General features: G+C 36.5%; 2 protein-coding genes across 22 annotated transcripts in view; both read right to left on the bottom strand.

Annotated features, from left to right (window-relative positions):
• Positions 1-7,305, bottom strand: part of NEK10 (NIMA related kinase 10) — a 92,603-nt gene extending 85,298 nt beyond the window's left edge. The window contains 10 exon segments of the mRNA XM_038126894.1: positions 333-411; positions 983-1,023; positions 1,523-1,609; positions 3,947-4,015; positions 4,018-4,052; positions 4,540-4,591; positions 4,594-4,663; positions 5,789-5,849; positions 6,167-6,201; positions 6,203-7,305. Coding sequence (XP_037982822.1) covers positions 333-411; positions 983-1,023; positions 1,523-1,609; positions 3,947-4,015; positions 4,018-4,052; positions 4,540-4,591; positions 4,594-4,663; positions 5,789-5,849; positions 6,167-6,201; positions 6,203-6,241 — 568 coding nt within the window. The 5' untranslated portion in view covers positions 6,242-7,305.
• A 4,806-nt stretch (positions 7,306-12,111) lies between these two features.
• Positions 12,112-26,308, bottom strand: part of SLC4A7 (solute carrier family 4 member 7) — a 93,597-nt gene continuing 79,400 nt past the window's right edge. For 15 of the 21 annotated variants that reach the window (XM_038160948.1, XM_038160931.1, XM_038160871.1 and 12 more), the window contains 7 exons: positions 25,842-26,093; positions 23,534-23,602; positions 22,920-23,093; positions 22,430-22,561; positions 21,559-21,650; positions 19,706-19,813; positions 12,112-16,572 (listed from right to left, as the gene is read on the bottom strand). In XM_038160948.1, the coding sequence (XP_038016876.1) occupies positions 16,491-16,572; positions 19,706-19,813; positions 21,559-21,650; positions 22,430-22,561; positions 22,920-23,093; positions 23,534-23,602; positions 25,842-26,093 (909 nt within the window). In that variant the 3' untranslated portion in view covers positions 12,112-16,490. Of the gene's footprint in view, positions 16,573-19,705; positions 19,814-21,277; positions 21,330-21,558; positions 21,651-22,429; positions 22,562-22,919; positions 23,094-23,533; positions 23,603-25,841; positions 26,094-26,308 lie in introns of all 21 variants that reach the window. The other 6 variants (XM_038160913.1, XM_038160957.1, XM_038160904.1 and 3 more) reach the window with 3 other exon arrangements.

Raw genomic sequence — 26,308 nt, forward strand, 5'->3', positions numbered from 1 at the left:
AAATATATTAGTGAGAAAGAGTCAATTTGTGTATTTTCCCAGTCAGATAACAGAGAAAAATACTGTATAAGTTCTTTGAACCGTAACTAGCTCAATTTACTCTTTTATTTCAACGCATAAAAAGATACTAATTTCTTAAAGAAATATTACTTATGTAGAAAAACAAGCTGCTCCCTTCTACAGGAATTTTAGCTTTTACTCATGTGATGATGCCTACAGTGAATATACTACTATCTTACTTAATGATCACCTGAAGTATTTTAAACATTTTAAGCCTCACACAAAAAGCTGTGAGCAGCCTCATCATTTCTGTTATCAGCTACTGCACTTACATGTCACGCTGACCAACTTGTCTACATTATGCTGCTCTTCTCTGTAATTAAGATAACAATTTGCTACTGTTTCCATATACTACAATTAGGGGAGGAGAAATAAAGGATACCACTAAGAAAAAAAGAGTTTGCAGACTTCATAAACCTAGACTGTTCTGCACAGGTAGAGCCTGTAGGTGGTGCATCTGTTTCATGAAAAAACATTCTGTAATGCAATAGTAGCGTAGCCCCAAGGTTTAAACCTGCTTGGACATTTAAAAAACCCCATTTATTTTATCAGTATGCTTTTCCCTTTGCAAAGTCATTTGCTACAGTGCAGGGTGATTTGCTCATCTCCCTTCAAAAGTCTACAGTTTCTTTTGACTGAACCAAAAGAAACGCTGACTTTTCTAATTCTGCTCCCACTTCAGGAGGCATTTCTTAAGTCTCCTAACCAGAAGTCCTAGATGAATGCAGCTAGATTATAGGACAGTTGTTTTGAAAACTAGTGAAAAAACCCATACCAGCTCCTCATATGAAAACAGAGGAACAGACTCACTTCTTTCAATAAACCAAGAATATCTGTACACTGTTTTTTACAGTATATATCATTTTAATCATAATAAACTGACAGGCAGCATAATAGACAAAGGTACTAAGAGGAATTCTACCTGAGCTAGATTTTTAATTCCACTCAGGCTGTGGAGCATTTCTTAGAGGAAAATTTAAAAAAAAAAAAAAAAAAAAGAAAAGAAAAAGAAAAAAAGTTCAGAATTACCTATAATAAGTAAATAAATAAAACCAGAAGAGGTGAAATGTTAAAAGTTCTTAAACTGGAGCTTTAAATTTCCTTCAGTTACTACATTATGGGAATTTTACATATCTTTATGATAAAGTGAAACACCAAGTCTAGGGCTCAGAGCAATGACCAAGCCATCTGTTATAGAGACTTACAGTTTCTTTGTTAGGGTCAGCAACAACAAACACGGCATAAGAAATACCAGAAATTGAGCAAGTTAGAAGTAATGGTTTAAAACCACTCTTGAAATCAGTTTATTTTCAATTCCCATCCTCACATATAGAAATATAGCTATATACGTGTACGTGTGCATTCATAACAAACGTTTTTACACACAAGCACCAACACAACTCATACACGTGACATTTACAAGCATCCCCTTATCCAAGCAAGAAACAATATGTTAACATACTGACCTGGTAGCATGAATCCCTCATTAATAATCTCAGGCAGATTAATACTCAAAGAAAATGGATGCACAGAGCTTGAATAACCCATGGCCTGTAAATTAAATGTTCAAAACATAAACCAAATGCAATTTAAAAAGTGTTTAAATACTTAAATAAAACAGTTTGATTCAGGACCAATTCCCTAGATGATTAGTGAGCTACCACAACTGTTCAACATACTATAATACTTTTAATACCATTTATATTCAAACACAGTAGCAGCTATAAATTAATTTATTACATTATAAGAGCATTACCAGCCATCCCTTATTATCATTGGACTGATGAGGGAAAGTACATGCTCATCTCTAAGAACAAACTAACTGTGCTTTGATATAAACTTTTAGTGGTTGAATTTGAGGCCCAAAAGAGCAAAGTAAACGAGAAGCCACAGAGCAAACTTCAGTGCACAAAATACTTGCACAGTGCACAAACTTCAGTGCACAAATGCAAAAATATGGGTGCTACAGAAGTAAAAATAGCTATATTTAAAATGTTCTTTTGAATTATCATCATCTATCCTGGCTTTTAAAAACTCTAATTCTATTATGCTGGAAATAAATTGTTATTTAGTTCAAATGTTCTTTAAATAGGATTGTATTTCCATATAGAACTTCCTCCTTTATATTTCTCCATATGATTCACAGCATAAGACATGGCAGAAAATACAAATCAGATTTACAGAAAGTGTCCAGGGGCAGTAATCCAGCATAAAATACCAGTAATGGAATCACTATTTCCATTGCCTGTTGAAAGTATATATCCCATTTCCCTATTTAAAATAAACCTAAATTTAGACATCTTTGCCATGTGTTTTTTGGTTTTTTTTGTTGCTGTTTTAACTGAGAGGACAAAATTTGTTTGGATAGGTTTCTTGGAAACAGAAAAAGTGTATGGGTCATGGCAGTTCTCTTCCCATTTCATAATTTGCAGTTGGGAATGATGCCAATACCTAAAAATACTTCCATAAAAATAAATGTTTTACAAATAGATACAAATAAACTCAAGCCTTTTATGCCAATATTCTGCCCAAAGTAATACCATTTTTTTTATTATGATTCCATAACTGGCCACTTCAGAACAGCACAAATCTTTCATGGAAAGAAAACAGCAACCATATACCTGAATGCAAATTTTGTAGGTCAGATTTTAAAGTGGCCTGAAGATATTACCATGGTGGACAGTCACTCCCTGAGCCTGATTAACATTTGAGAGCCCCTTCTACTACAGTCACATTTACAATACACATTAGTAGACACACTAGGGTATATCCAGCTTACCTACATATCCACTAATTTATGCTTGTTTCACCAACCTTGCCTGGGTGCTTTCATTCTTAATACAAGAGGCTTGTTTTGTCATATCACTATCACAAAGAACCACCAAAGAAATCCAAAATATAAGCCAAGTATGTCACAATGTTTAAACAGAACTTGGGAAATCGCAGTGTAAGCTATTCTTGGATTTCTGGCAAATGAAGCTAAGCCACTGACCTCCTACTGGTGAGTACTGAGTTCACATGTGAAAAAGAGGTACCAGATTTAAAAAAAAAAGTTAAATAATCTTTTTTAAACTCACTTTAGATAATTTTATCATTTAAATAATAAAGAAGACACCCCTAGTTCCCCAGTTGGTTTTGAATAAAGGTCTAAGCAAACTCTGTGGTGTTTTCAGATTTCTCTAGTAGTTACATACTAATACCTTTGAATGCTCTAGGATTCCATCTTTAAACTTCTGTACCACTTAAGGGGTTTTTTAGAAAATGTATTTGGGCTTTAAAAAGGAAAATACAATACACTGCAAAGGAGTATAGTAAAAAAATCCTGAAAAATGCATCTTTTTTTCCCTGAAAATATCTTTCTCTGCCCCCTCCATTTTGTAAGGCCCTGTATTTTTTCCTCACATAAATGAGAGCAGCATAAGAAAAGGTATTACCCTTTCCAATCCTGACATACACAGAAATACAAATAAACACAAACAAGTGGCATCCACTCATCTGAATTTTATGGAAACCACTGGCCTTTCACTATAAACACAGCAGTCCATAAAATACAAATAGAATCAGTAAAATAAATTAGAAAAGCAAATCATAGATTACAGACACCATGTACAGATGAATGATCAAGAAAACATACCAGTTAGAATTTTGGTCATCCAAGTTTTGTCATATACCCAGTCCTTCATTCTTCTGTCCTAATAACCTAGGTATTTCTCCTCAAAGCCAATACACAAGTGGTTATTTAAAACAACCACAAGTGCTGCTGGTAATTTCCACAAAAGGGTGTGTTATTGTAACAATATGGGATATTATCCATGCATCTTGCTTATTCATGGAAGGCAAGAAAGAGTGGCCCTCCTTCTTGGTTATGAATGTGTTTGGTGTACTGATCTGCAGGTCAGTCTGTCCTTAACTAAAGTTGTAAAGATATCTTGAAACACCTGATGCTTGGGATGCTGCTAAAATTTCTCTCATTATTGTAAGTCACACTAAAAAGGAAGAAAAAAAGAAAAATGGTGAGTTGCCACGAGACAGTTTTGCTCTGCTACAACTTAACTTCAGCAACAAAAACTAATAAATGTCATACCAGCAGTTACCACAGAATAACACTATTTCAGATTGCCAGACATTAACAGTCTGTCTCATGCATAATCTGGGACTATCAGAATAGTATAACTTTTCCAAATAAAGAAATGATCACTATTTAAAATGAGTTTATTAACTCTCACCAGTATACTCCGTGAGTGGGAAAGGTTAAAACTTACAAAGGCAGGAACATAAACAGTTAGGTTTAAAAAATTAGAAGTACGTAACTCTCATCTCAAATACTGGATTAACATGAAAAGTACAAGTAACCGACATATGTAAAAATACAAATGCCTTCAACACCTGAACAAGGTGATACCCTCAGATACATAAAGGTATCTCTCGTTCAGGGATATGAGAGTGTCATCATCAGCTTTAAATTATTTTTAACTAAATTTTTCAAGCTCAACAGCTTCTGTTGATTCTTGCCATTGACCACTGGACTTCATTCATTGCTTTTGACATTTTGCCAAGATCTTGTCACACTGGTTTGACCACTTTCAATATATGTAGCTGGAAGCTAAAGAGGGAAGGGATAGTAGTCATGAGGCAAACACTGCATTTTAAGTTTTCTGAGAATATTATCACACCAAAGTACCTTTTCTCAAGTTCTGACATGAACTTTGGACCTAAAACTTGCCATTATAGAATACACACACCTCCTCTGGAAAACAAAACTGAAGTGGTAGGAAAGCTGATGCAAAGCAAGACTGAAAAATAAGTACCGAGAGGTAAGTAAAAGGTGAAGAATGGCATCTTTTTAAATTTATGATAGCAAAGCTTGACAAAATCTGCAACACATACTCATTATCTGTGTTTCTTACCTGTCTCAATTCCACAACTGCACAGCCTTCACATTCTCTTTAGGTTGCACAACTCACATGTTTCAGCTTTCTGCTCAGAAGCAATTCCAGGCCTCTAACCAGGTAGAAAGTACATAACTCCCACCTCACATGGATGAATCCTTTAGTCATTTTGTCATATCTTTTTACAGAATTGAAAGGGAGAAAATGTTCTGTGATTCCAAAGACTCACACCCATGATCATGTGTTGGTTTTCTTTGCTTCAAATGGCAAATACAAGCTTCACTAAGTGAGTTGAGGTGAAAGAGATTTGACTTTCTCCTGTAAGTTGGTGTTTAAGCCCTGGATATTTTTAGCTGAAGTGTTATTCTTCAAAGACAAATTGTTTATGGTTAAAATGCTGATCTTATTTTATATTCTGTACCACTCTCCCCCATGCTGTTACTCACACATCTTTAAGCCTACCTTCGTGTGACATTGTGAAAGGGCACCGAGGAAAACAAATCTCCTATGCTACTTTAATATATGCAACGATAGTTGCATGAAACCTGCTCAAGATACAAAATAAACCTCTTTTTCCCTGTTAAACAAAAAAATATGGTATAGTAGAATTGGAAGGGGATCAGTTTCATTCTTTTACCCATTCTAAATGTGATTTGTACCTCACGGAAGGTCTAATGTTGCCAAGAAAAAAGAGACAAGACGAAAGGCATCCTCTACTCAAGATTTTGCTAACATGTTTTAGTCACTCTAATACATAATGTTCTAAGCATATGCCAGAAACCACAACCACCATTAATTATAATTCTAAAGCACATTTAATAACAGTTATTGAAAAATACCTGTTGATTCCTTGACTGAACACTTAAGAGAGACTGAAGCTTTTTTGGATCAGAATAATCCCTAGGAAAAAACCATAACAGTGTGTGTTAATAGTTACATAAAAGTATTTCCATAAGTGTAAAGAAGGTCAACAAGCAACAATGCTACGGACAGAAAATAAAGTTTTCTAGCGTTGCCTGGTATCCACTTTTGCGTACAGAAGAACTTACAGCTTCTCCAGAATGCCTTAAATCAACAAAGGTGTAAATAAACTTTGTGACCAGAGTAACAGTTGTCATGTTTATACTGCACTTCAAATTGAAGCATTTTGCTTTGGCAGCCAATGTAAATTCCACAGAGTCCCACTGAAGTTCAAAGTAAAACGTCAGATACTACACCTCATAGAGATCCCAGGAGGCTTTTTTTTTTCTTTCATTTTCTGTGCTCTTCAGCTTTTTGTCCTGATCAGGCATTGTGTATCACTATTATCATTATCAGGTTAAAAACTCTTTTCCTTAAAAGCAAAGTAGATACAAAGAATTATATCACTGCAGCAAAAGGAACACATGTTTACAGAATCAACTGATACTGCTTTTAGAAAAAAACCAAAAAGCTTTGCCATTTTCTCAACATGAAGCCTTGGGCATTGTATCAGGATATCCTTTGAAATTCCAGATACTAATAAGAAAGCTTTTAACCTAACATACAGAACCCTTGGTTTTCCAACACATGCATAGACAACACTGTCTTGCTCTTTCATGTTTGTTTTTTTTTTAATTAGGACTTTTCCTCTTCTTTCATCTTCTTGCCATTATTTCTCCCTGTGAATTGGCTGCTTATGTTACAGCAATGCTTACAGGCTAACATCAAGGTTGTCAACAACAAGCTGCTGTCCAGACAACAGAGAATTTAATAGTTATATTATCCAAATAAACAAGTCAAATAAAGGGAAGAAAAAGGAAGTATCTAACAAAAAGAATGAGATCCATACAGTGAGTTGAGAGATGTGATTCTCCCCCTCTACGTGACTCTCCTGAGACCCCACCTGGACTACTGCATGCAGCTCTGGGGCTCCCATCAGAACAACAGGGACCTGCTGGAGTGAGTCCAGAGGGCTACAAAGAGGATCAGAGGGCTGGAGCACCTCCCCTGTGCTGAGAGAAGCTGAGAGAGGTAGGGTTGTTTGGCCTGGAGAAAAGAAGGCTCCAAGGGAGATATTCCAGCAGCAGCCCACTACATAAAGGGGTCTATAAAAGAGTTGGAGAGGGACTTTTTACATGGGTATGTGGGGTCAGGACAAGGGGATGATGAATTTACACTAAAAGAACTCAGGTTTAGATTAGATATCAGGAGGGAATTCTTTACTGTGAGGGTGATGAGGTACTGGAACAGGTTGCCCAGAGAAGTTGTGGCCATCCCTGGAAGTGTCCAAGGTCAGGCTGGATGGGGTTGTGATCAATCTGGTATATAGTCACAGGTGCCTCTGCCATGGCAGAGACTTAAAACTTGATGATCTTAAGGTCTCTTCTAACCCAAATCATGCTATGAATCTATGACCACAGAGTCTGTCAAAGAATAACAGAAATTTTCAGCAGTTTAGAATTTAGGCCTTCTGAACGTCTTATACCAAACCTACCTGTGGGACAGTGGGACACATGTCTTGGAACCTACCTTCCTTGCAGTGGGACACAGAGCTTCTTTCCACAGATGAGCAGATCTGTATGGCATGGCCTCATCAGGGCCATTACCACACATTAAGTCCCTGCCTAAAAACATTCAATCTGTAGGTCTGACCTCCCACAAAAGCCATGACCTAGTCACTTTAACGGTACACAACACCTGTTCACTGAAAATCTTCTAAAGCCCTAGAAAAATACAGAAAGACATGGAAAGAGGATATTCAAGAGGAATCTCCTGCTGCAACAAAAGCAACTATATTGATACAGATCCTTCTCTGGGTGAAAAATGAAAAAAGAATGGTCAGGCACAAGCTGGGGCTGTATAATTACCATGGAGAATTACATACAACTGTAGCATATTGGTAGAGCACTTTCAATTTAAAAACCAAGGATATAATACCACTGTCTGATCCTTTCTACCTATTTTACTGTTCACTAAACATGGACTGTTTGGATGTTCCTTTGGTGTGTCCTTAACAGGATTTTCTGTATCAAACCTGATAGCCTCCTTTTCTTGCTGTGCAGTGTAGAATTCCTCTGCTACTGATTTTTATTTCTCCTTCTCACAAAGGCAAAGAAGAAGAAGAAAACTGGTCATGGAACAAAAGCATTGTAAACTACCAGAAGCTGCTCCTTCCCAAATGAACATCAGAGTCATTTTTCCAGTTATACAATCTCACATCACAGAACTACCCAAAATGCAACTGTTGACAGTATGAACTCGTGCACTGTATTCAATCCCTCTCGGAAGTGGCCTGTAAGCCCAGTTCATCCATGTCTAGTCTTTTAAACAAGCCTTTATGCTACCACAGGGAATCATTGATCTGGATCCACAAGAAACTTCTCTGCTCTCTTCCATGCATCTGCTCAAGAAGATTATTAAAAAACATCCCAGAACACTTCTGTGGCACCAGTTATTACCAGGGAATAAATATAAACAGGATTTGTTCCACCACTCAGCAGACAAAACTACTGAGTTGAGACTAAACCAAATGCAGTTTGCTCAAAGCATTTATTTCCTTCGCTTCAACAGCATTAAAAGTTAAGAGAAGCCATGTACATTGCTAAGCACATTAAAAATCCTCAAGAATAAGAATTTCCATGTGTCATTTCAGTGACATGCTTATATCATCTCCCCAGTACCCTGTCCATTTGGAATATTACTGAGGCATGACACAATGCAACAAGCACCTCATATTTGCACAGTAGGAAATACTGTGAAACTCACAAATTGGCTACTTGACCATGAGTATGCGTGCACAAAGAACAGATTTCAACCAATTAAAGAACAACTAAACCACACACAAATAACTTGTTCAGAGGCAAACAGTTAAACCTTAAAAGTTTTAGCATCCTGTGAAATCCCTGGATTCACTCTCCAAACCACAAACAACAGGATTCCCAGTATGGCCATGATTTAATCCAGAACTGTGAGGTCTTTGTGATTATTTAGAACATTTTACAACTGTCAACCAAACTTACTTTAGGGCTGCCATTCCAATTCTAATGCTACCTTGGTAAAGATGAAACAGATTAACAGATGACAAATATTTTAAAGGTTTGTTGCCATTACAAATCTAAAAGTTCCTGTGCAAAATTGAACCTGATAAACATCAAGCCACAGTCCCTTCACTGCTGCTGAGAATGAAGGGACACTGGTCACTCAAGGATACAGCACTCACCCAGCTCTGAGGACTCACCCTGAGGTTACCTCTCTGTTTCCTAGAGGCCAACAAGTCAGCACAGGTCAGGAAGCCCTTCAAGAAAGAGGCCAGCTCCGGCCACAAACTGACCCTGCACTGACCTCTTTAGTCTGTCAGTCCAGCATTATCTCAGATGCACAGCTCACTGGATTGGGAAACCTGATTCAGGTTACAAATAATCTCTCCTACTTTAGCCCTGATTGCCTTGTCTCCAAAGCACTTCTACTGTACAAGGCCAGGGACAACATGCAGAAAGGAGGATTTATCCATGCAGCTTAGAATGTTATGCCCTTCACCTTACTACAGAGATTAGACTAATTAATTAACAGCCAGCTGCCAGTAAAAATGGCTTTCCCCATTCCTTCCCTTCTGCTAGCAATTCTTCTCTACTTCTTCAGCTGATCTGACCCAAACCTGAGCCAGTTTAGAGAGCTAAACACACAGAAAACAATGCACTTCCGTTAATATTGTAACTTTCTTACCAATTTAGCTCACTGGCACAGTAGCCAGATGAGTGCCGCTGCTGACAGGGCAGAAATGCACAGGTGTAAATCAAGGGAGAAGAGCAGAGAGCCCCTTCCATCAGTAGCCAGTCATTAAATCAGGTAGGTATATTAGCACCATGAGGGGCAGATAAACAGAAACAACTCATTTTTCCTTCTATCAGCCAGAAACCTGAGAGAAAACAGACATTAATATTTCCTTACCTATTCTCACAGTTACTTGACTTTCTTGAAGTGACTAAGTTCCCACCCCATGTTTCTTCTTTACTCGTGCCAGCAGAAATTTCCATGGATTCCGTGGAGCCAGGCTATTCACTGTCCTCATAACTATCCCCCTGCTATGACACCAGCCATGAGGAATGTGTAAGAAACACACCAAACAACACTCACTAGTTGTGCCAGATAAAAACTGAAGTCAGACAACTCTTTGAAAGAACAGAGGCACATTAAGAGAAAAATGCCTTTACAGCACAGTCTCATTTAATTCCATTTAAGACAATGAAATTAGAGCAATAGTAAAGCATTCATTTTAACTGGGGATAATTACATTTAATTAGTTATGTTGATTCAATTACACAGGAAGAAAGATGCATTCTGACAGCACTGGAATGCAGGATAGGACAAGAAATGCTCCAAGAACCCCGTCAGAAATGAAAGAATCCACATGATGAGAAACAGGAGACAAAGGAATTACCCCAGACTTGATCTGTGGCCCAGTCTAGTATCTGTCCCAGATGACATAAGCACATAAGCTTCAGAAGGTAAAAACAAGCCCCAAACCAAACAAAACCACAAAGAAGCGTTGGAGGATGAATCTACCCTGACTGACTACAGCGCAATGGTCTCTTCAACAAGATGTCTCACATTCCTTATAATCTTTATTAGCAATAACTAGTGGATAGGGATAGTTTGTAAGCCAACTAGTTTCTAGATTTTCCCTTGAACTCCTTTCTTAATCACTGCAGTGGCTGAATTCCACTGTCTAATCATACAGGATAACAGGCTTAAGGTGGATAAAGAAGCAGTAGATATGGTGGCTTTAATAAGACTTTTGATGCTGTTGCTGGATAGGAATGTATCTAATACCCTATCTAATACCATAAGCTGGGTCACATGAAGGTCAGGTGAAAATTCACTCCCTAAAAGAGCAATTAGAAATAGATAGTTGTTGAAACAGAAATGGACTTCAAGCATGGTCAAAATGATGGCAAAGGAAGCATCAAAGGTGATGAAAAATTCCCAAAAGGTACTTTTCCTTATCCAGTTTGGTGGGAAAAAAAGGACTTCTGGTTTGGCTTCCCCTCTTGTTCTTAAAGAGCATGGCAGTCATCACAGTTCCCCACCAGCGATAGCCTGTGTCTAGAAAATTCTACTGAAGAACCCACACAGACAATGTTTGAAGACTATTTCCTTCATTTTATTAACTGAATCAATATGGAAATCTATGTGTTTCTTACACACAAAAACTTCCACACGCATATATAGTTCTCAACCTTTCTTTAATAACTTCTTTGGAGATTCTCTAAAGATTAACAAGGGTAAGGTTCTTCCTTGTTTTCCTGACAAATGAAAACATTCAAGCTATTGCTGTTTTGAGATTATTTGTCTTTGACTTTTTTTGTTTTTGTTTTCCCTCTGTGCCACCTCATTCCATAGATGGCCAGACCTATTCTCAGATTGCTGCGTCCAAACGTCAGTCTTGGTTAATTTCCAGAATGTAACTTTCCTCTGTAAAGTTTGCCTAAATCCATCTTGTTAAACAGCAGTTCGCATACGTAAGGAAAAAAAAAAACAAAAAACAAAACCAAAAACACACAAAAAACCCCAAACAACCCCCCTAAAAAAAAAAAAACCACAACGCAATACGGGCTTTGAGGTCTAGTGAGCAGCTCAGTTCAGTATCAACTCGTGAGTAACACGTAGCTCTTTGAAGTTCACCCCCTCCACTCTCACTACCAAGCAGACCTTTAGAGGGAATTATACATTCCTTAGAGCCTCTGGCAATCACGAGATTGTTCAGAGCCGACTGAGAGCCCGGAGCTGGTGGAGGGCGGCTGTGGAGCACGTCATTAAACGAAATGGGAGGAGGGCGGGGACATTGCAACGCCTTCCCTGCCCTCGACTGGACTCTCCCGTCCCCAGCCCTGCGTTTCCCTGTGTTCCCGTCCCCCCGTCCCGCTCCCCGCGTTGCCTCAGAAGCTCCGCTCCCCCCGCCCCGCTCGCCTCCGCTCCGCGCCCGCTCCGGCGACGCTCGCTCCGCCCGAACGAAAGCCCTCGGCCAATCGCCTCCCCTCTTCTTGGCCCGGCGGCCAATCGGGAGCCGCCGTGCTGCGCAGGGCCGGGCTTCCCCGGCAGCGCTTCCGCCCGGCGCCGTCGCCATGGGCACGGGGAAGCGCCGGCCGGGCCCGCCCCCAGCAGCCCCGGGCCCGGCGGGCAATGAAAACAGGAGCGGCCCCAATGGAGTCCAGGAGATTGTTTATTGCTTTTACCAACTTTCTGAAACGTTACAAAAGATAATTTTATTCTAGCAGTAATTAAAACAACACAAAGGCTGAATCACATTAAAAACAAGTCCGAGAGTTGTGTTTTCTGTATAAACTGATTATTGATTCTACAGTTGGAATAATGTTTTCATTTGCTTTGGATTTGTTTATAAAGTAAGAAAACGTCACTGTAATTAGAAAAGCAGTCATAAAAAATTCGAACCATACAGTATGTAATCACATTTCAAATAAAGAATATTAAAATCAAAACTGCAGTTCAGCTGCAAAAGCTGAACCTGGAAGACACCTTTGCACAGGAGCATCAGCAACAATAGAAAGGAAAATACTAGAAATTATGTGTCTTTCCAATAAAATCATTTAGAAAAGTATCGATTTTCAAACTCATTCATTATTCCAAATAAATGTCAACAGATACTAAATTCAATATGAAAGTGTCTTTAGGCAAAGATCAATGCCAACTACAAAGTACTAGAAGTTTTCACTAATAACATTATAAAATAAAATTGACAAACTTACTGAGCAATTGGCTATATTTATAGCACTACACTTACGCTGACTCAAAGCTGTGTGCACCTATAGTCTTAAAATTTGCCATGAAATAAATTACTGTTGGTATAAACAAAGTATTTCCCACGTTTTACTGTACTTGATAATTTTTGTCCTAGATGAGTAATTAAAACATTACTAATCATAAGAAAGCAAAAAGACAACTAAGCTCGCTGTGGTGCTCGCCTGACAGATTACATTTGTGAACTGAGAGTCCTGAACCATGCACGTTATGATTTACAGAACCTATGTACAAGACAAACCCTTTAGAGCAGCGCAGGCTCTGCGACGTGACACCCATTTGGTACAGAAATATTTTACAGCCTGTCGAACCTGCCTTTGCAAAGGGCACGAATTAGGAAGTGACCGTATAAAGACAGAGATGCAGGTGAAGCAAATGATAACTTACAGGAGACTTTGCATTAAATGAAGAAAAAATGGCCAAGATACTTGGTTGAAAAAGATCCCAAAGCCATTAGGGCACCAAGTTTTACCCTGACAGGTTTTATGATGACAAACTTGGCAATTTGGAACATTTCACAGAACAATTCTATAAAATATCATGTTATAGCTGCAAAGTTAACCTAGGAGGAAATTGTTGTTAACTTGGGCATTTGTAAACAGAATGAAAAACGTGTCACTGTAATACATAGGAAAATGGTAAGAATGAGTTTTCTAGAATATAATTTAAACACAAAACTGCATTTTAAGTGATACATTTTAGATGATAATTTAAATGGAGTGGTCAAAATTAAGACCTACATTTCATGTAAACATTAATATTTATAAATAAATTAGAAAAAAAAAGAAAAAAGAAAAAAAAAAAAAAGAGGGACTTCCTGAGGTGGCTCTGCAGCCAGGTACACAGTAGCACTAAGCTCCATTCCAGCAAACCAAGGCATCTACAAAAAGTGCAGGGTTGTTTATTTTCCTCTACCTATTGGAATGGAAATCCATTGGCGTAGTTTTTACAGGGCTTAAGCCCTATGAAAAAAAAATAAAAATCAGTGCACAGCAATTGTCACTGCTCTTTTGCATCCATTAAGGCAAAACATACATCTACATACAATTAACTACATCCTCAGCTGTCTTATTTTAATACTATGTGTGACTTTAAAGCAGAGAAGGTGTAAAATGACCACTGAATCACTTAACCATACATTAGCAACAGGGATTTATGCACTCAATACCAGATCTTCTCCTGTTCATATGGGAAGAAAGTGCAAGAATAACTATTGCCCAAGAACACTGGAACTAAAGGTCACTGTAAACTGGTTTGCCAAGTCATGGTATTTCTGGCACTGATTAAAATATCTACACAATTAAATAAATACTGTGATTAGACTTGTGGGGCTTTGGTTTTGTTTCCTTTCAACGTTACTAAAAATACATCCACTTCCTGTAATATTGACCAAAACTTAACCCTTCTGAAGTAGAAGCCAAACACAAGGTGTGCAGCACCATGGAACCCTGATTTCCAGCATTAAAGAGTTAGAAATCCAAGAGGCTTCTAGTAATTTTTGAGTCTTTGGAAACTGTTGCAGGATTGTAAACAGGAAGCGAAAAATACTACTGAAAGGACAGAAGTACTGTATTGTGGATGGTGCTACATAAAATCCTCAAAATATCTCTTCCCTCCTTGATTCAGAGCAAGAAGTACTTAGCTGTCAACTACTGACATGGAGATTGGTGTTGTTTGGGTTTCTTTTAAATGATGTCCAAAGTTTTGAGAAACCCTCTGCTGTAGTTTTGTTGTTACCTCAGTTTGATCAGAGGGAAAGCATGGGTTATTTTCTGGAAAAGCATGAAGTCAAACTAAGGCACGAGCTACCCTACTATCTAAGAATGCAGGTCATTACACAGTATTGCTCAAACTGGTAATGCAGACCTCTCTTGCTTTGCCCCTGACCTGAGCCTGTTATGACAGTTTGGATACCATTATTCATATTGCTGTACACTACAATTTCCTTTCTTTAAACTGTCTTCTCAGAATTTAGTTAAATGCAAAAAAGAAAGAAAGAAAAAAAGTTAAATAATTGCATTACATTTAAAGGGAACAGGTACAGTCCATGTAACGTAAATATTATTTTAAATGTTTCTATTTATTCCCACTGATTGCTTTATTTTTGTAATATAGTTATTTTCTCTACAGGTGACACTTGGCTGAAGAGCACCAAAATTCCACCTCAAGTGGTATTTTCAGATAAAGTCTGCCCTCCTCCAGAATCAGCTCCTTTTGCAATCATTGAGAATTTTATCACTTGGTCCATGGTAAAACTCCCAACTCTGCCAAAAGCAGAATTAAGCAAACAGCATCTTCTAGTATTAGATGAGCAAAGATTCTAATTAAAGCCATTGTAATGCATCCAGAAAGGGCTAGTGGCAATTCAGAATGTAAAGAGATAATGTTGGAAATTAAAGCCAAAAAAACTAAGGCATAAGGCAAAAAAAAAAATTAAGAATGGAAACTGCACAGGTAAGTCATCAAGATTTTCATTTATATATAAAATTCTCATTATTTCAAATATTTTAATGCTAAACACTAGAAGTTGAAAATGTAAGTACAATAAATGCACTGACTGCATCTTTATCAGTGGAGTCCCCAAAAAATCCCATTTACTTTAATAAATGAATATTTATTTTTTCAATTCATCTTACATGATAGAAATTTATACTAATTAAAATAAATAATGTGTTTAAAAATAAGTTGGTGTGCTACCATATATGCCCTTTACAATGGAGAGGATCGGAACTGTACATACAAATACCACAAGTAATTAGTAATCCATAAAATAATACTGATCATAAACCTATTCCAGAATTGAGCTACAACTCATTTAATCAAATACACAGTAAATTAAAAAATTTATTAACCAAGAAATATATTTGATGAAGATATGAAATACTCCAAAATCTTCAAGCTGAGTAAATCATACACTGAAAATCTATGGGAAAAAATGTAAGCAAAAACAGGAAGAAAAGAATTCAAGAGTACTGACGTGGTAAGTACTTTTAATTTCCTATAGACCAATTGCTGCCAGTAAATCCAATTTATATTGTGTAAACATGGAACGTCCAGAATGGCAAATACTGACTTGGGACTGTAACTGCCATTACTGCAGTCATACTGCTACTGGACAATAATGAAAACTCATGAGAATTCAAAAAACCAAAGAAAGCAGCACACCAGGGTATTTAGATACATTTTTAAGGCTTAACTAACCACCTGACTTAGGGCTCTAGGCCACTCCTGTAGAGTAGGAGAGACAGAATCCAGAAAACACTAGCATGGAGTGGAGACATAAAACACAGTAGTTCTTGTCAACAGCACATTAACATTTGTTCTATGAAACCACAAAAAAAGTATACCCTGCAAAAACAACAAGCATTAATTGCCTGCATGGAAAACAAAACTTTTGTGGCGCACATTATAAACAGAGGTATTGCAAAATTTTAAGCAATGTGGACCAGTAACCATCAGCAAAAGCTGATGCAACTTTTATGCACATATTGATTATGGAAAATAATAAGCATTCATTACAGTCTTCCTATTTTAAAATGAAAATAAAATTTCCAATAAAATAAATAGCTGAAGTGTGATTACCATTCATCTTATTTGCTGGGAAAATCTTTGCATTATGCAAGCATATCTACAGTGCCCAAAACAATGGCAGAAATTAAATATATGTTGCTCCTTAAACTGGAAATCACACTTCCATGGTATAATATCCTACAGTGATATATATATATACACACACAAATACACGCAATTCCCATTGGTTCCATTCTATAAAGATGTTTCAGCATCCACATATCTCACAACAGGTGACTTTTCCACTTCTATTTTCACACTTTCTGGTTTTTCAGGGCTGTTTGAAAACAAAGAAGAAAATGTAAAGTCTGGCCCACTTTAGGAAAGATTAAATTTCAAATGTTTTATACTTCAAAATGAACACTGAAACTATTTACATAAGGATGCTTTTATGATAAGGCATTTCTATTACATTTTAGTAATTGTTAAATAATATTCACAGGAACAGTACAAACTTAAAAGAGAGAAAACACCAGTATCTCATTCATAAATACCATATCCAATTCCACTGCTTTTATTGATTTGAAACTGTTCATGCAAAACATATTTAAAAACAAACAAACAAATCCCCAACAGAGCCTGCAAAACTCTATAGGTAAAAATACTCAAAGATACATAACAAGCAATATTACGTCTTTAATCTTGGGCAGGGAAATCATCTGTTCACAAGAATGAGAGAACATTTCAGTCTGTTCAAAAGGGGAAACCATGCTTTCAACAACAGCAGAGGACAGTAAGAAACTTGTGTAACCTGAACCTTCCATTCAAGTGAAGCAGAAGACCCAAAAGACAAGTGGCACCTGAACAACTGACACTCTTAGGGACACAGACACTAAACAGTGCCTGACTGCAGGACAATAAGGAATGTCCCAAGAAGTCAGCAGAAGATGAAATGGAACAGTCTAAGAGGGAGGATGAGTTTCAAAAGAGATGACACATCTGCAGAGTTGCTCTTTAAGAGAAAAAAACATATTAAAAATTCATGCAAAGAGAAAAATTCTGGGTCTCCTTAGAATATACAAGTGTGCTGGGACTCCGCAGTCCGTAAACTACAATAGATGATTGAGGAAAAAAAGAAAAAGGAAACTGGATCAATTCAGAAAAAGAAAAAAAAATTGAAGTTTATCTTCTTAAAAATATATGGCTTTTAATAAATCATGCCAAGCCACACAACATGTCATCTGGAATTATAAGAGACATACCTCCTTCAAACTGCATTAGTATTTGAATATAAATCTGAAAATAGCAGTGCCTACAGAATCATTGTTACCACAGCACTAAATGTCTGTCTGTACCACCAGATGAAGACAGTTATGCAGAAAAACCTTAGTAGAACTGAAATTAGTAATTTACTGGAAATTAGTTTTGAATGACCAGTAATGACACCTCTGAATCTCAACAGGATGCAAAGAAAGTATAGCAAATACCTCAAAACAGCAACTAATTGAGTTAAGGCTCAAAAAGTCTGCCTTTCAGCATTTTCAAGATTAATGCATTATCAAGATTGCCTGTTAAAATCCTGGCACCAGTGGTTCTTATTTTCCATTTGTAGTTTTAGTAAGTTCCCTACCAAGATGGATTTTTTACTGTACTGAGTTCAAGCAAGGTATGTTATAGAATCAAAGGGAAATGTCTTATAGCAAAACATAATGAATAAATGGAATCCTGAATACAAGGCTAAGCACAACAAAAAACATTGTAAACTGATCAGAAGCCCAATTCACTAGGATTGCATGTAATTCCATATTAATTTAACCTACTCAGGAAACAGGAAAGTAAGAGATGAAATTGTACTAAATTTGAACTGCCTGAAAACCAAATCTAAACATTTTAATTCTTCTGGAAAAAGAAATACAGACCTGTATCTCTTCAAGCCTTATATGCCCAACAGCTATCAAATAATGCACTAGAATAATCCACAAATTCTGTAATGGGCTGCTTCTAAGGATTTAGCAAGGAAGAAAAAAACCTATTAAATAAGGAGGGTATACTGACACACATACCCTCTCATGTCTTCAAATTGTCTTCTTGATGATCTCACTCATGTGGTACTCAAGCTTTTAAAATATTTTAATAAAATATGTGTTTACCATTTTAAAAATGTTTAAACAATACAGCCTAGACATTCATGGAAATGGTGCCTGCACTGATGAGTCTCTTAAGCTTTTCCTCTTACAATATACCTCAAAGCTCTTTCTCTGTCTCCTTCACTCTTGGTTGACCTGCTGTCTGGCCAAAACAGCACACTGCCATGCCTCGTTTGGAGCAGTGCCCATGGTGAGTAGACAAATGGTATACAAGTCCTAGGTCACTACTAGTGCTTCCAGCAGTACCCGAGATGCCTTGGACAGAGCCATGAACAGAGTAGGAATGCTCCAGCCTTGGACAGAGTATGAACACTCCCTCCTCACCATGAACACTTTCACTGAGATGTAATTTTATACAAAACCTGACAATTTTGTATCTCTCAAATATGTCTTTTTCTGACATAATTGGCTGAAAAGGATCAACCAATAGAAGATGTATACAATAGACAACAGGATTGCTTAGGTTTAGTTTTCTGAGGCAAACATGCCCATTCTCCCCTTTCCTACATAAAGGCTACTAAGCAATAACTGCGTGGATGATGAGCAGTCATCACAAGTTCCTATAAATCACAAGCCTTTCAGGAAGTAGGGGATATTCTGCAAAAATACTCATGTCTTGGCTTGTTTCCCTAGATAGATTCAGCTCGACAGGGAATAAATTAGGACAGAATAGCAGACTCAGACTTGGTTCTTTGATGGGGAGCTCACAGAGAAGAAAGGCTACTGGCCAGCATAGAAGATGCGTTGTCAGCTTACAGGGAATGCTCAGAGCACTCAAGGCTCATGACCTGTCCATGTACTTCATTGAAGTATATTTCAGTGAATATAGCATTTGAGACAGGTTCAATTTTTAGATATTAAAAATGAGTTGAGGAAAAGCAATCCAAGCAACACGCTCACCCACAAAAACAGATCCTAGGGCAGTACAAAGCAACAATCAAAGTGCTGGACTTACCTTGTATTCTCAGTGGAATTTGTATTATTGAGCATCAAACCACTCCCATGCTCATGTACATAAAAGTACTTAGAAACCCTAAGCTAATCAGAGTAATGAACATTTGTATTAAGTAAATAAATAGTAATTTAAAAATTACTACTTAAAATAATACATTAATAAAATAGTAATAAAATAATTCCTTATAGAAACTGATAAACTTCAGAGTAAAGAGGAAAAATTAAGCTCAAATTCAAATTCTTCAAAAGTAAGAAGTCAGTAACTCAGATTCATAAACCACATTATTTTTAAGATATAGTTCAATAAATACAAGTACAGCTGCTAAACACAAGACAATAGTTAGAAAAGGTGTGAGTAATTATAGCTACCTCAGGTTAGCTCTGGTTACTTTGGCATTCTCAGTACTCATGGCAAGAGCCTTCCACTGTGCAGTTTTGGCCATTTCGTCTGATATGTTTACAACTGAGGGATCAATGCTAAAGAACAAACATACTTTCTGGTTAGTATTCAATTCCTTGCAACACTATTATACTTCCTGTCACTCATCATTTACATCAGTTGTGCCTTCTTTCAATATTTACACAGCCACAAGTTGAGTTCATCTCTTAGAAGTATACTTCAACAAAAACCTGAAAATTTAACTCACTAGCACTACCATAATTACACAGCATCTCAAAACACTTTTTCACATAGAGATCAGTAAGATATTGAGAATACTTAAGAGGTAACCCATACCCAAGTTCAGAAAATTATTTTGCATGCCCAGAAATAATGACTTGAATCACAATGTTGTGCTAAAGCTTTCATGAATCAGTTACTTTAAGTGGCTTCTAGGAAATAATCAAGGGCAAAAGAGCAAAGGTTAATAAAATTTCAAAAATTCAACTGAGATTTGAAACTATTAAAATCTAGAAATTCCAATTATCTTGACAGATAAGTTTTGGGTTTTTTTTTCTCAAAACCCTTATTAGATATTTTGCAATGTTCTTTTGCCAGACCACCCTTCTCCCAAGTGCTGCAGAAGATAAGTTTACCCTCACAGATGTAAAGGTTTTAAAACCTATTTCCACTTTTGTCCTCCACACAGTTACATGTACAGTAGACTCAGGTGCTGCCTGTAGATCTGCTTTCTGCTCTGTTCCATATTTAAGCTTCAGAATCTACCCCAGGTCATCTGTAAGTTTTTCAAATGGCAGAAAAAACTTCCAAAGCCATTCTTCCTCAGGGATCCCCACAAGACATATAAGGCAGCAGAATACATTTAAACACACGCGCACAGTTGATGAAGTCACAGCTCTACTGTGAGAGCACTTAGCAACTCAAATGTTTTTTCAAAAAGCTTTAGCATTTTCATTTGAGTTGCTTAAGTCTGATTAAGCCTGCTCTCAGAACAGACAACAGCACACAGCAGAAATATCTGTCTAATCCAAATTTCTGTCTGCTCCCAACTCCCATCAGGGCATACCTGGTACTACACTAGATCCATAGGAAGGCAAATTTTTAACCTAGGAACTCAGTATTAGAGAGGAAAAGAGGACCTGTAAGCTATTTATATGTCACATCTTAAAGTTGTGTTGGAACACCACTCAGATAAATACAACCCCAGTAAGGGAACACCAACTGAGACAAAATGCCTACCAAAGCTGAAGAATTTCCATGACTGAAATTCCAGTACTTCCTTTTCTGGAAGAGCATCTATTCCTACATTTATGTTCAGAAAATAACATTTTAAAGTAAAAATGGTTGCCTGCAAAACGGGTTTTTTGTAGCACAGAAATTATGATTTTAGCCTTTTCTTAGGTAAACCAAATAATTACACACTTAGATTTCTTCTGAAAAACCCAAGTGGCTGGCAAACACATGGCTCAACTGATGCTATTAGTTGCTTAATGCTCAGTATTTCATGCACAGTAGCACACAAATATTCCATCGAAACTGACCAAGGATGCTTCTTCACCTTTAGTACAGCTGGTCGAAATTGAGTCATCTGATCTGTTCAAGATGGTCATGTAAATTTGTAATTAAGATAAGAGTTTTAAAGAACAATGCAATATAAAAATACTAATGTAACACCATGACATGTATCTTCATATTTCCTAATCACGGCTAAGTTACCAGATTGGGGAAAAAAATTATTTCAACTCATACACAACCAACTTAATTACAAAGCAAGTAACAGGCTCTGATAAAAGAACTTTTAAACAGACACGTTATTTTATACCTGTATTTCAGGGTTTTTACAGGAAAATCCAGATTTGCTTCTCCATATGCAAGGTGTACACTGTCATGGTCTGAAAACATTCTCTCTGCTTCCTGTAAATTTCAAGTAAGAAGTCTGTAAAATTACTCAAATGGCAGAAACCACAGCAGCATCTCAAGCTATTCAGTCATTATCTCAAGTCACTCATTATGACAGGTATTCCATACAGGTAAAAGGCACGTCTGTGTAGGTACCACAGCTGAATGCAGGAGACAGAGCTTATGACCTTTCCTCTCAGAAGTGTCTTATTAAGGCAGGGGACATGAGAGACTGGGGAAGGAGGGTGTTACAAGCTTTGCAAGGAATTCATCTAGGTGGTGCACAGCAAGGCAGGACTCCTATGGAGAAGTTCCAGAAGTGATATTACTGTATTATTGGTAACTAGTAGTTGCACTGATGACAACTCCACAAACACACATGAGCACAATGTCCCTGATATTATGAACATTTTTGTGACTAATTTAAGCAGAATAAAGAAATCCTACTCCACCACTTCCCTCTCCCTTCTCTCCATTTTTTTTCCTTCTAATCTGATGAAAGACCAAAAAACCCAACATTTTTGTGCTAACAAGTGCTTTTTTCCACTCTGCTTGAAAATTCTGATCACAAATAAAAATCATAGTTCGTAATAGCGTAACTGAAATGGAGACTTAATTCCCTAACCACCAGCAGCTGTTCCTCTGATAAAGAATTTAATTTCATAAGTGAAGAATTTCAAAATGTGCATCTGGTATGCAAGGTCATATGCTCAGGTCACATAAAATTCTTTTAAATGGCATTAAGTATTTCCTAGAAATTACAACATGCTCAGTTTGATTGTTTTCACACTTACTTCTTTCTCTTTTATCTTTTCATCATCTTCTGTCTTCTTTTTACTTTCTGGCATAAGATCATCAAGCCAGCTAAGCTCTTTTTTGGTGAAACACAAATCCATGAGCTTGCGAATGAACACTAATGCTAGAACCTAAAGGGAACCACGGACAAAATACTTAATATATTAAACTATTGAAATGAACAAAAATGCACACACACTTTCAGAACACTCAGAATCTGTAACTGAAGCCCTTTTTTCTAGTACTAGATTTCATCTTACCCCAAAGGTAAATAATTTCCACTTTCAATAGCTATTCACAACTGAATTGCTTGTTTTCAGGAAATGAGAAGTCTTTGTGTTTCGAAAGTGAACAGCTTGTACTACAAGGGCTTTTTGTTTCTTTCCCACTCCCTTCTTTCTTAAAGGCAGCAAACATCTTCTGAAGAGACCCTGAATAATACATGTAGTCTTGTAGAAAAAATATTAACTGGCAAACCAGAAAACTTACCATCATAGGGAAAACAACAGCAGCTGCAGAGGCTTTGATCACCCACAACAGAACTAGACAAGTGAGCTGAACAACTGTAAAGATATGGACCTTCCAGAGTGGCACATAACGTAGATAAATCAGGTCAGGTTGATGTTTGGCAGGCATTCCAAACAGTTTTATACGGTCAAAAAACTGCATGGAAAAATAAAAGCATTCTTCATTTAATTATTTTTTGCCTCTCCGGAAGAAAATAAATGTTTTTAGGAGACTACAGAAATGTAAAATAATCCCAAACTAAATATTAATGATAGACAGTGAACATTCAAGGGGATGGAACTGTTGGCTGTTTTGCAGGGGTTGTCCCCTCCTCACTAATAATAAAAAATTCCAGAATATTTCAGAAAATTTGTTTCTTAGCTACACTACTGAAAGAATAAATAAAAAAGAACTGACAAGTGAAGACATAATATTCTAAGAACAAATACCTGAACATGACACTCAGGAAATCATCCTACATGCTATTCAGACAATATGGAACAACTTTATTGTGGCTCACACAATGCAGGGTGTTACAGTTTCTTTTTCATTCTGTGTTAAACAAAAGCAAACTGCTTGTTAAAATCAGACTTTACCTGAATGCCTTTTAATGAAGATACTCCCATGTAAAGAAAGACACCATACAAAACTGGCATTGGAATAAACTGGAGAGGAAAAAACACCCACAGTTAAAAGTGGAATCAACATGACATAAGAGAGCAGTCCATATCAGTAAAAGGCACAGACCAAGTTATTTTTTACTTTATATTTTACTTAAGTGAAATCTGAGTGCCTTTATTTAAAAGAATTCATATGTATCATTGAGTAGCAAAAAAAATGTAGAACTAACAAGGCTATCACCAGGATAAAAAAGTAGTTCTGCCTTGACTGCTCATTCACTCAATATTCTAGGTTGCAAGAAAAATTTCTATTCATGCTAAGTATACTGCTTTATGTTGCTATTTGATAGGAACTGTATCAAGACTACTATATTCTATATAACTTCGTGAAATTGCCACTTTAAGTTTTAATTTTGAACACTTGCGTATCTGGAGTAGACAATACAAAAACCTCACCATACCCACTGAGCTATGAAAATCTGCTAATTATTCAGAGCTAAGTTTTGCTCTAGTAAGAAGACCAATTTAAATATTATTAAAGACAATATTTATAATAATTTTAATTGCAATATATAATAGACACTTATATAATTTTGTACAGTAGGATTCTATATTTTTATATAATTTAAAGCTTACTAAGATAACAAAGCTGTCCAATGATTTCAGTGGCACTTGCATCAAACCTCTGCAGTGAAGCCTTCTTTGCTCCTGAATTCATTAAGCTTTCAAGTAAAGGACAGCCAAGATACAACGTGAAATCTTAATAAAAACTGCTGCTATCAAGACTGAACAAAAATATTTATTTAAACAGTGTGAAATAAAACTATGCCTTAGGGATTCATTACTGCATGTATGTGTGTGTGGCTAGTGTCTTCACTGTAAATTCTACAATTTGATATAGTGTCTTCTACTGCATTAAATCAGTATAAATCCACACATGGAACAAAAGCACAGCAATTGACAGATGCAAGGCTTTGTACTCTTTACTTCTTTTGAACAATAATAGTCATTCACACTGAAAAAGAAAAACATTTCATAAAGAGCAAAGAATAATAATTCCATTCCTATTATCCTGGGTCCATAAACCAAAAAGTATTTTTTTCTAAGAATAAGAAGTTAAAATATGGGGTTTGGAACACTTTACTTCACCAACCAGCACTTCTAATTTTTGCTTTTGAGCAACAAGAAATCTATTTCAGTGTTTCTGCTTTTGATTCTGATTATTCACATTATACAGCTGAGCTCTTGGCAACTTTTAATGAGAGATTGTCAAATCTGAATACTTATTTTTAGTAACTGCTATGGTCTTATTCTTTTCAGATCTTTATATTCTTTAATAGACCTACAAATGGTCAACTATTTAAAATTTATAATACATAACTACTTATCAAACTACAGCTGCATGTTTAAAGGATTATTATTTCCCATTATCTAAATTTGAGAAGCTACATTTCTTATGAAATTACGTGAGATCTGTCTTTGTTTAAACAGGCTTTTACAAAGTTCTTTAGAAATACTAGCAGTTATGCAATATCTGCATTTCTGGCAACAAAAATACAGTTCTTTCATTTCTCCTTTTAACTACTGGATTCAAAACAACCACAAAGTAGAAGTTGAACAGATTTTAGGAAATCTGAGCAAAATCCAACTGAATTAACTAATTTTCTTCCAAGACTCATTGAAAGGTCACTAGGGATATAAATTAGGAGATAAAGTGTAATCTGATGCTATAACACAGCCTGAAAAATCACCATTATAATGTGATGATATATAAAATCATCCTGACACTCTAAAAATAAAATGAAGTTTAGTAAGCTGAAGAACAAGAAGTGAAATATGTAATTTCTTCCTTTTAAAGCAATGCTTTTGCTCCTTCTGCTACACTATATTACTTCTGCTCAAGTAACTTTACTTCTTTATCACATTCCTTTTCTCTCTCCATTTAAGCACTTATTTAAAAACTGCAGTTTTTAGGTAACATGAACTCAAGAAACTAAAAAAGAGCTGGCAAGAAAATCAGGTAACACATCAGGTAATCAGCTGGCAAGAACATCAGGTAACAGTGCTTTCTTCACTACTCACTACTCATTCCTAGCTTTCTCAGATTTCATTTTCTTGCGTCCTTCCATATTTTTTCTATTCAACTAACATCTGTTGTTAAAAAAGCAATTTGAGAATGAGTCCAGGCATATCTTACTTAACATAAAAGAACCTTCTTACATTATGAAATGCTAAACCACAACATCAGAAACACAAAGAAAATATTTTGGGAAAACTCTTTTACCTTTAACACAGAGGTCATGGACACTGACATCCCCATCAGCACAAAAATCATCAATCCTGTCACTCGCTGCTCCCGGATTCCCAAAAACTTTGGTTGTTCTCCTGGTGCTGAGCATTCAGATTCAACTTTCAGGCTGTTAACATGACTTATAGACAGGACAGTTGCAGCAACAAACCACGGTAAGCCCATGATAGAACATATTCCCAACATAATACCAACCATGAGTAGATCAAGATGATAACCACAGCCTTTCTGTAAAATTAAGCAAATAAATAACTTGAAAAACTTTCTATTTATATGATCATATTTTTAACTCAGCAGGTGAATAACCTACAAGTACAGAAGTCAGATACTTTGAGAGTATCCACAAAATTCTATTTGTTCTTAATTAGTCAATTTATATTTAGCAGCTGATGGTAATTTCACAAATTTGCTGAATGAACCTCATTTTAATTAAATCTCACTTA

This window comes from Motacilla alba, chromosome 2, assembly GCF_015832195.1.
Source record: "Motacilla alba alba isolate MOTALB_02 chromosome 2, Motacilla_alba_V1.0_pri, whole genome shotgun sequence".
NCBI classification, from domain to species: Eukaryota; Metazoa; Chordata; class Aves; order Passeriformes; family Motacillidae; genus Motacilla; species Motacilla alba.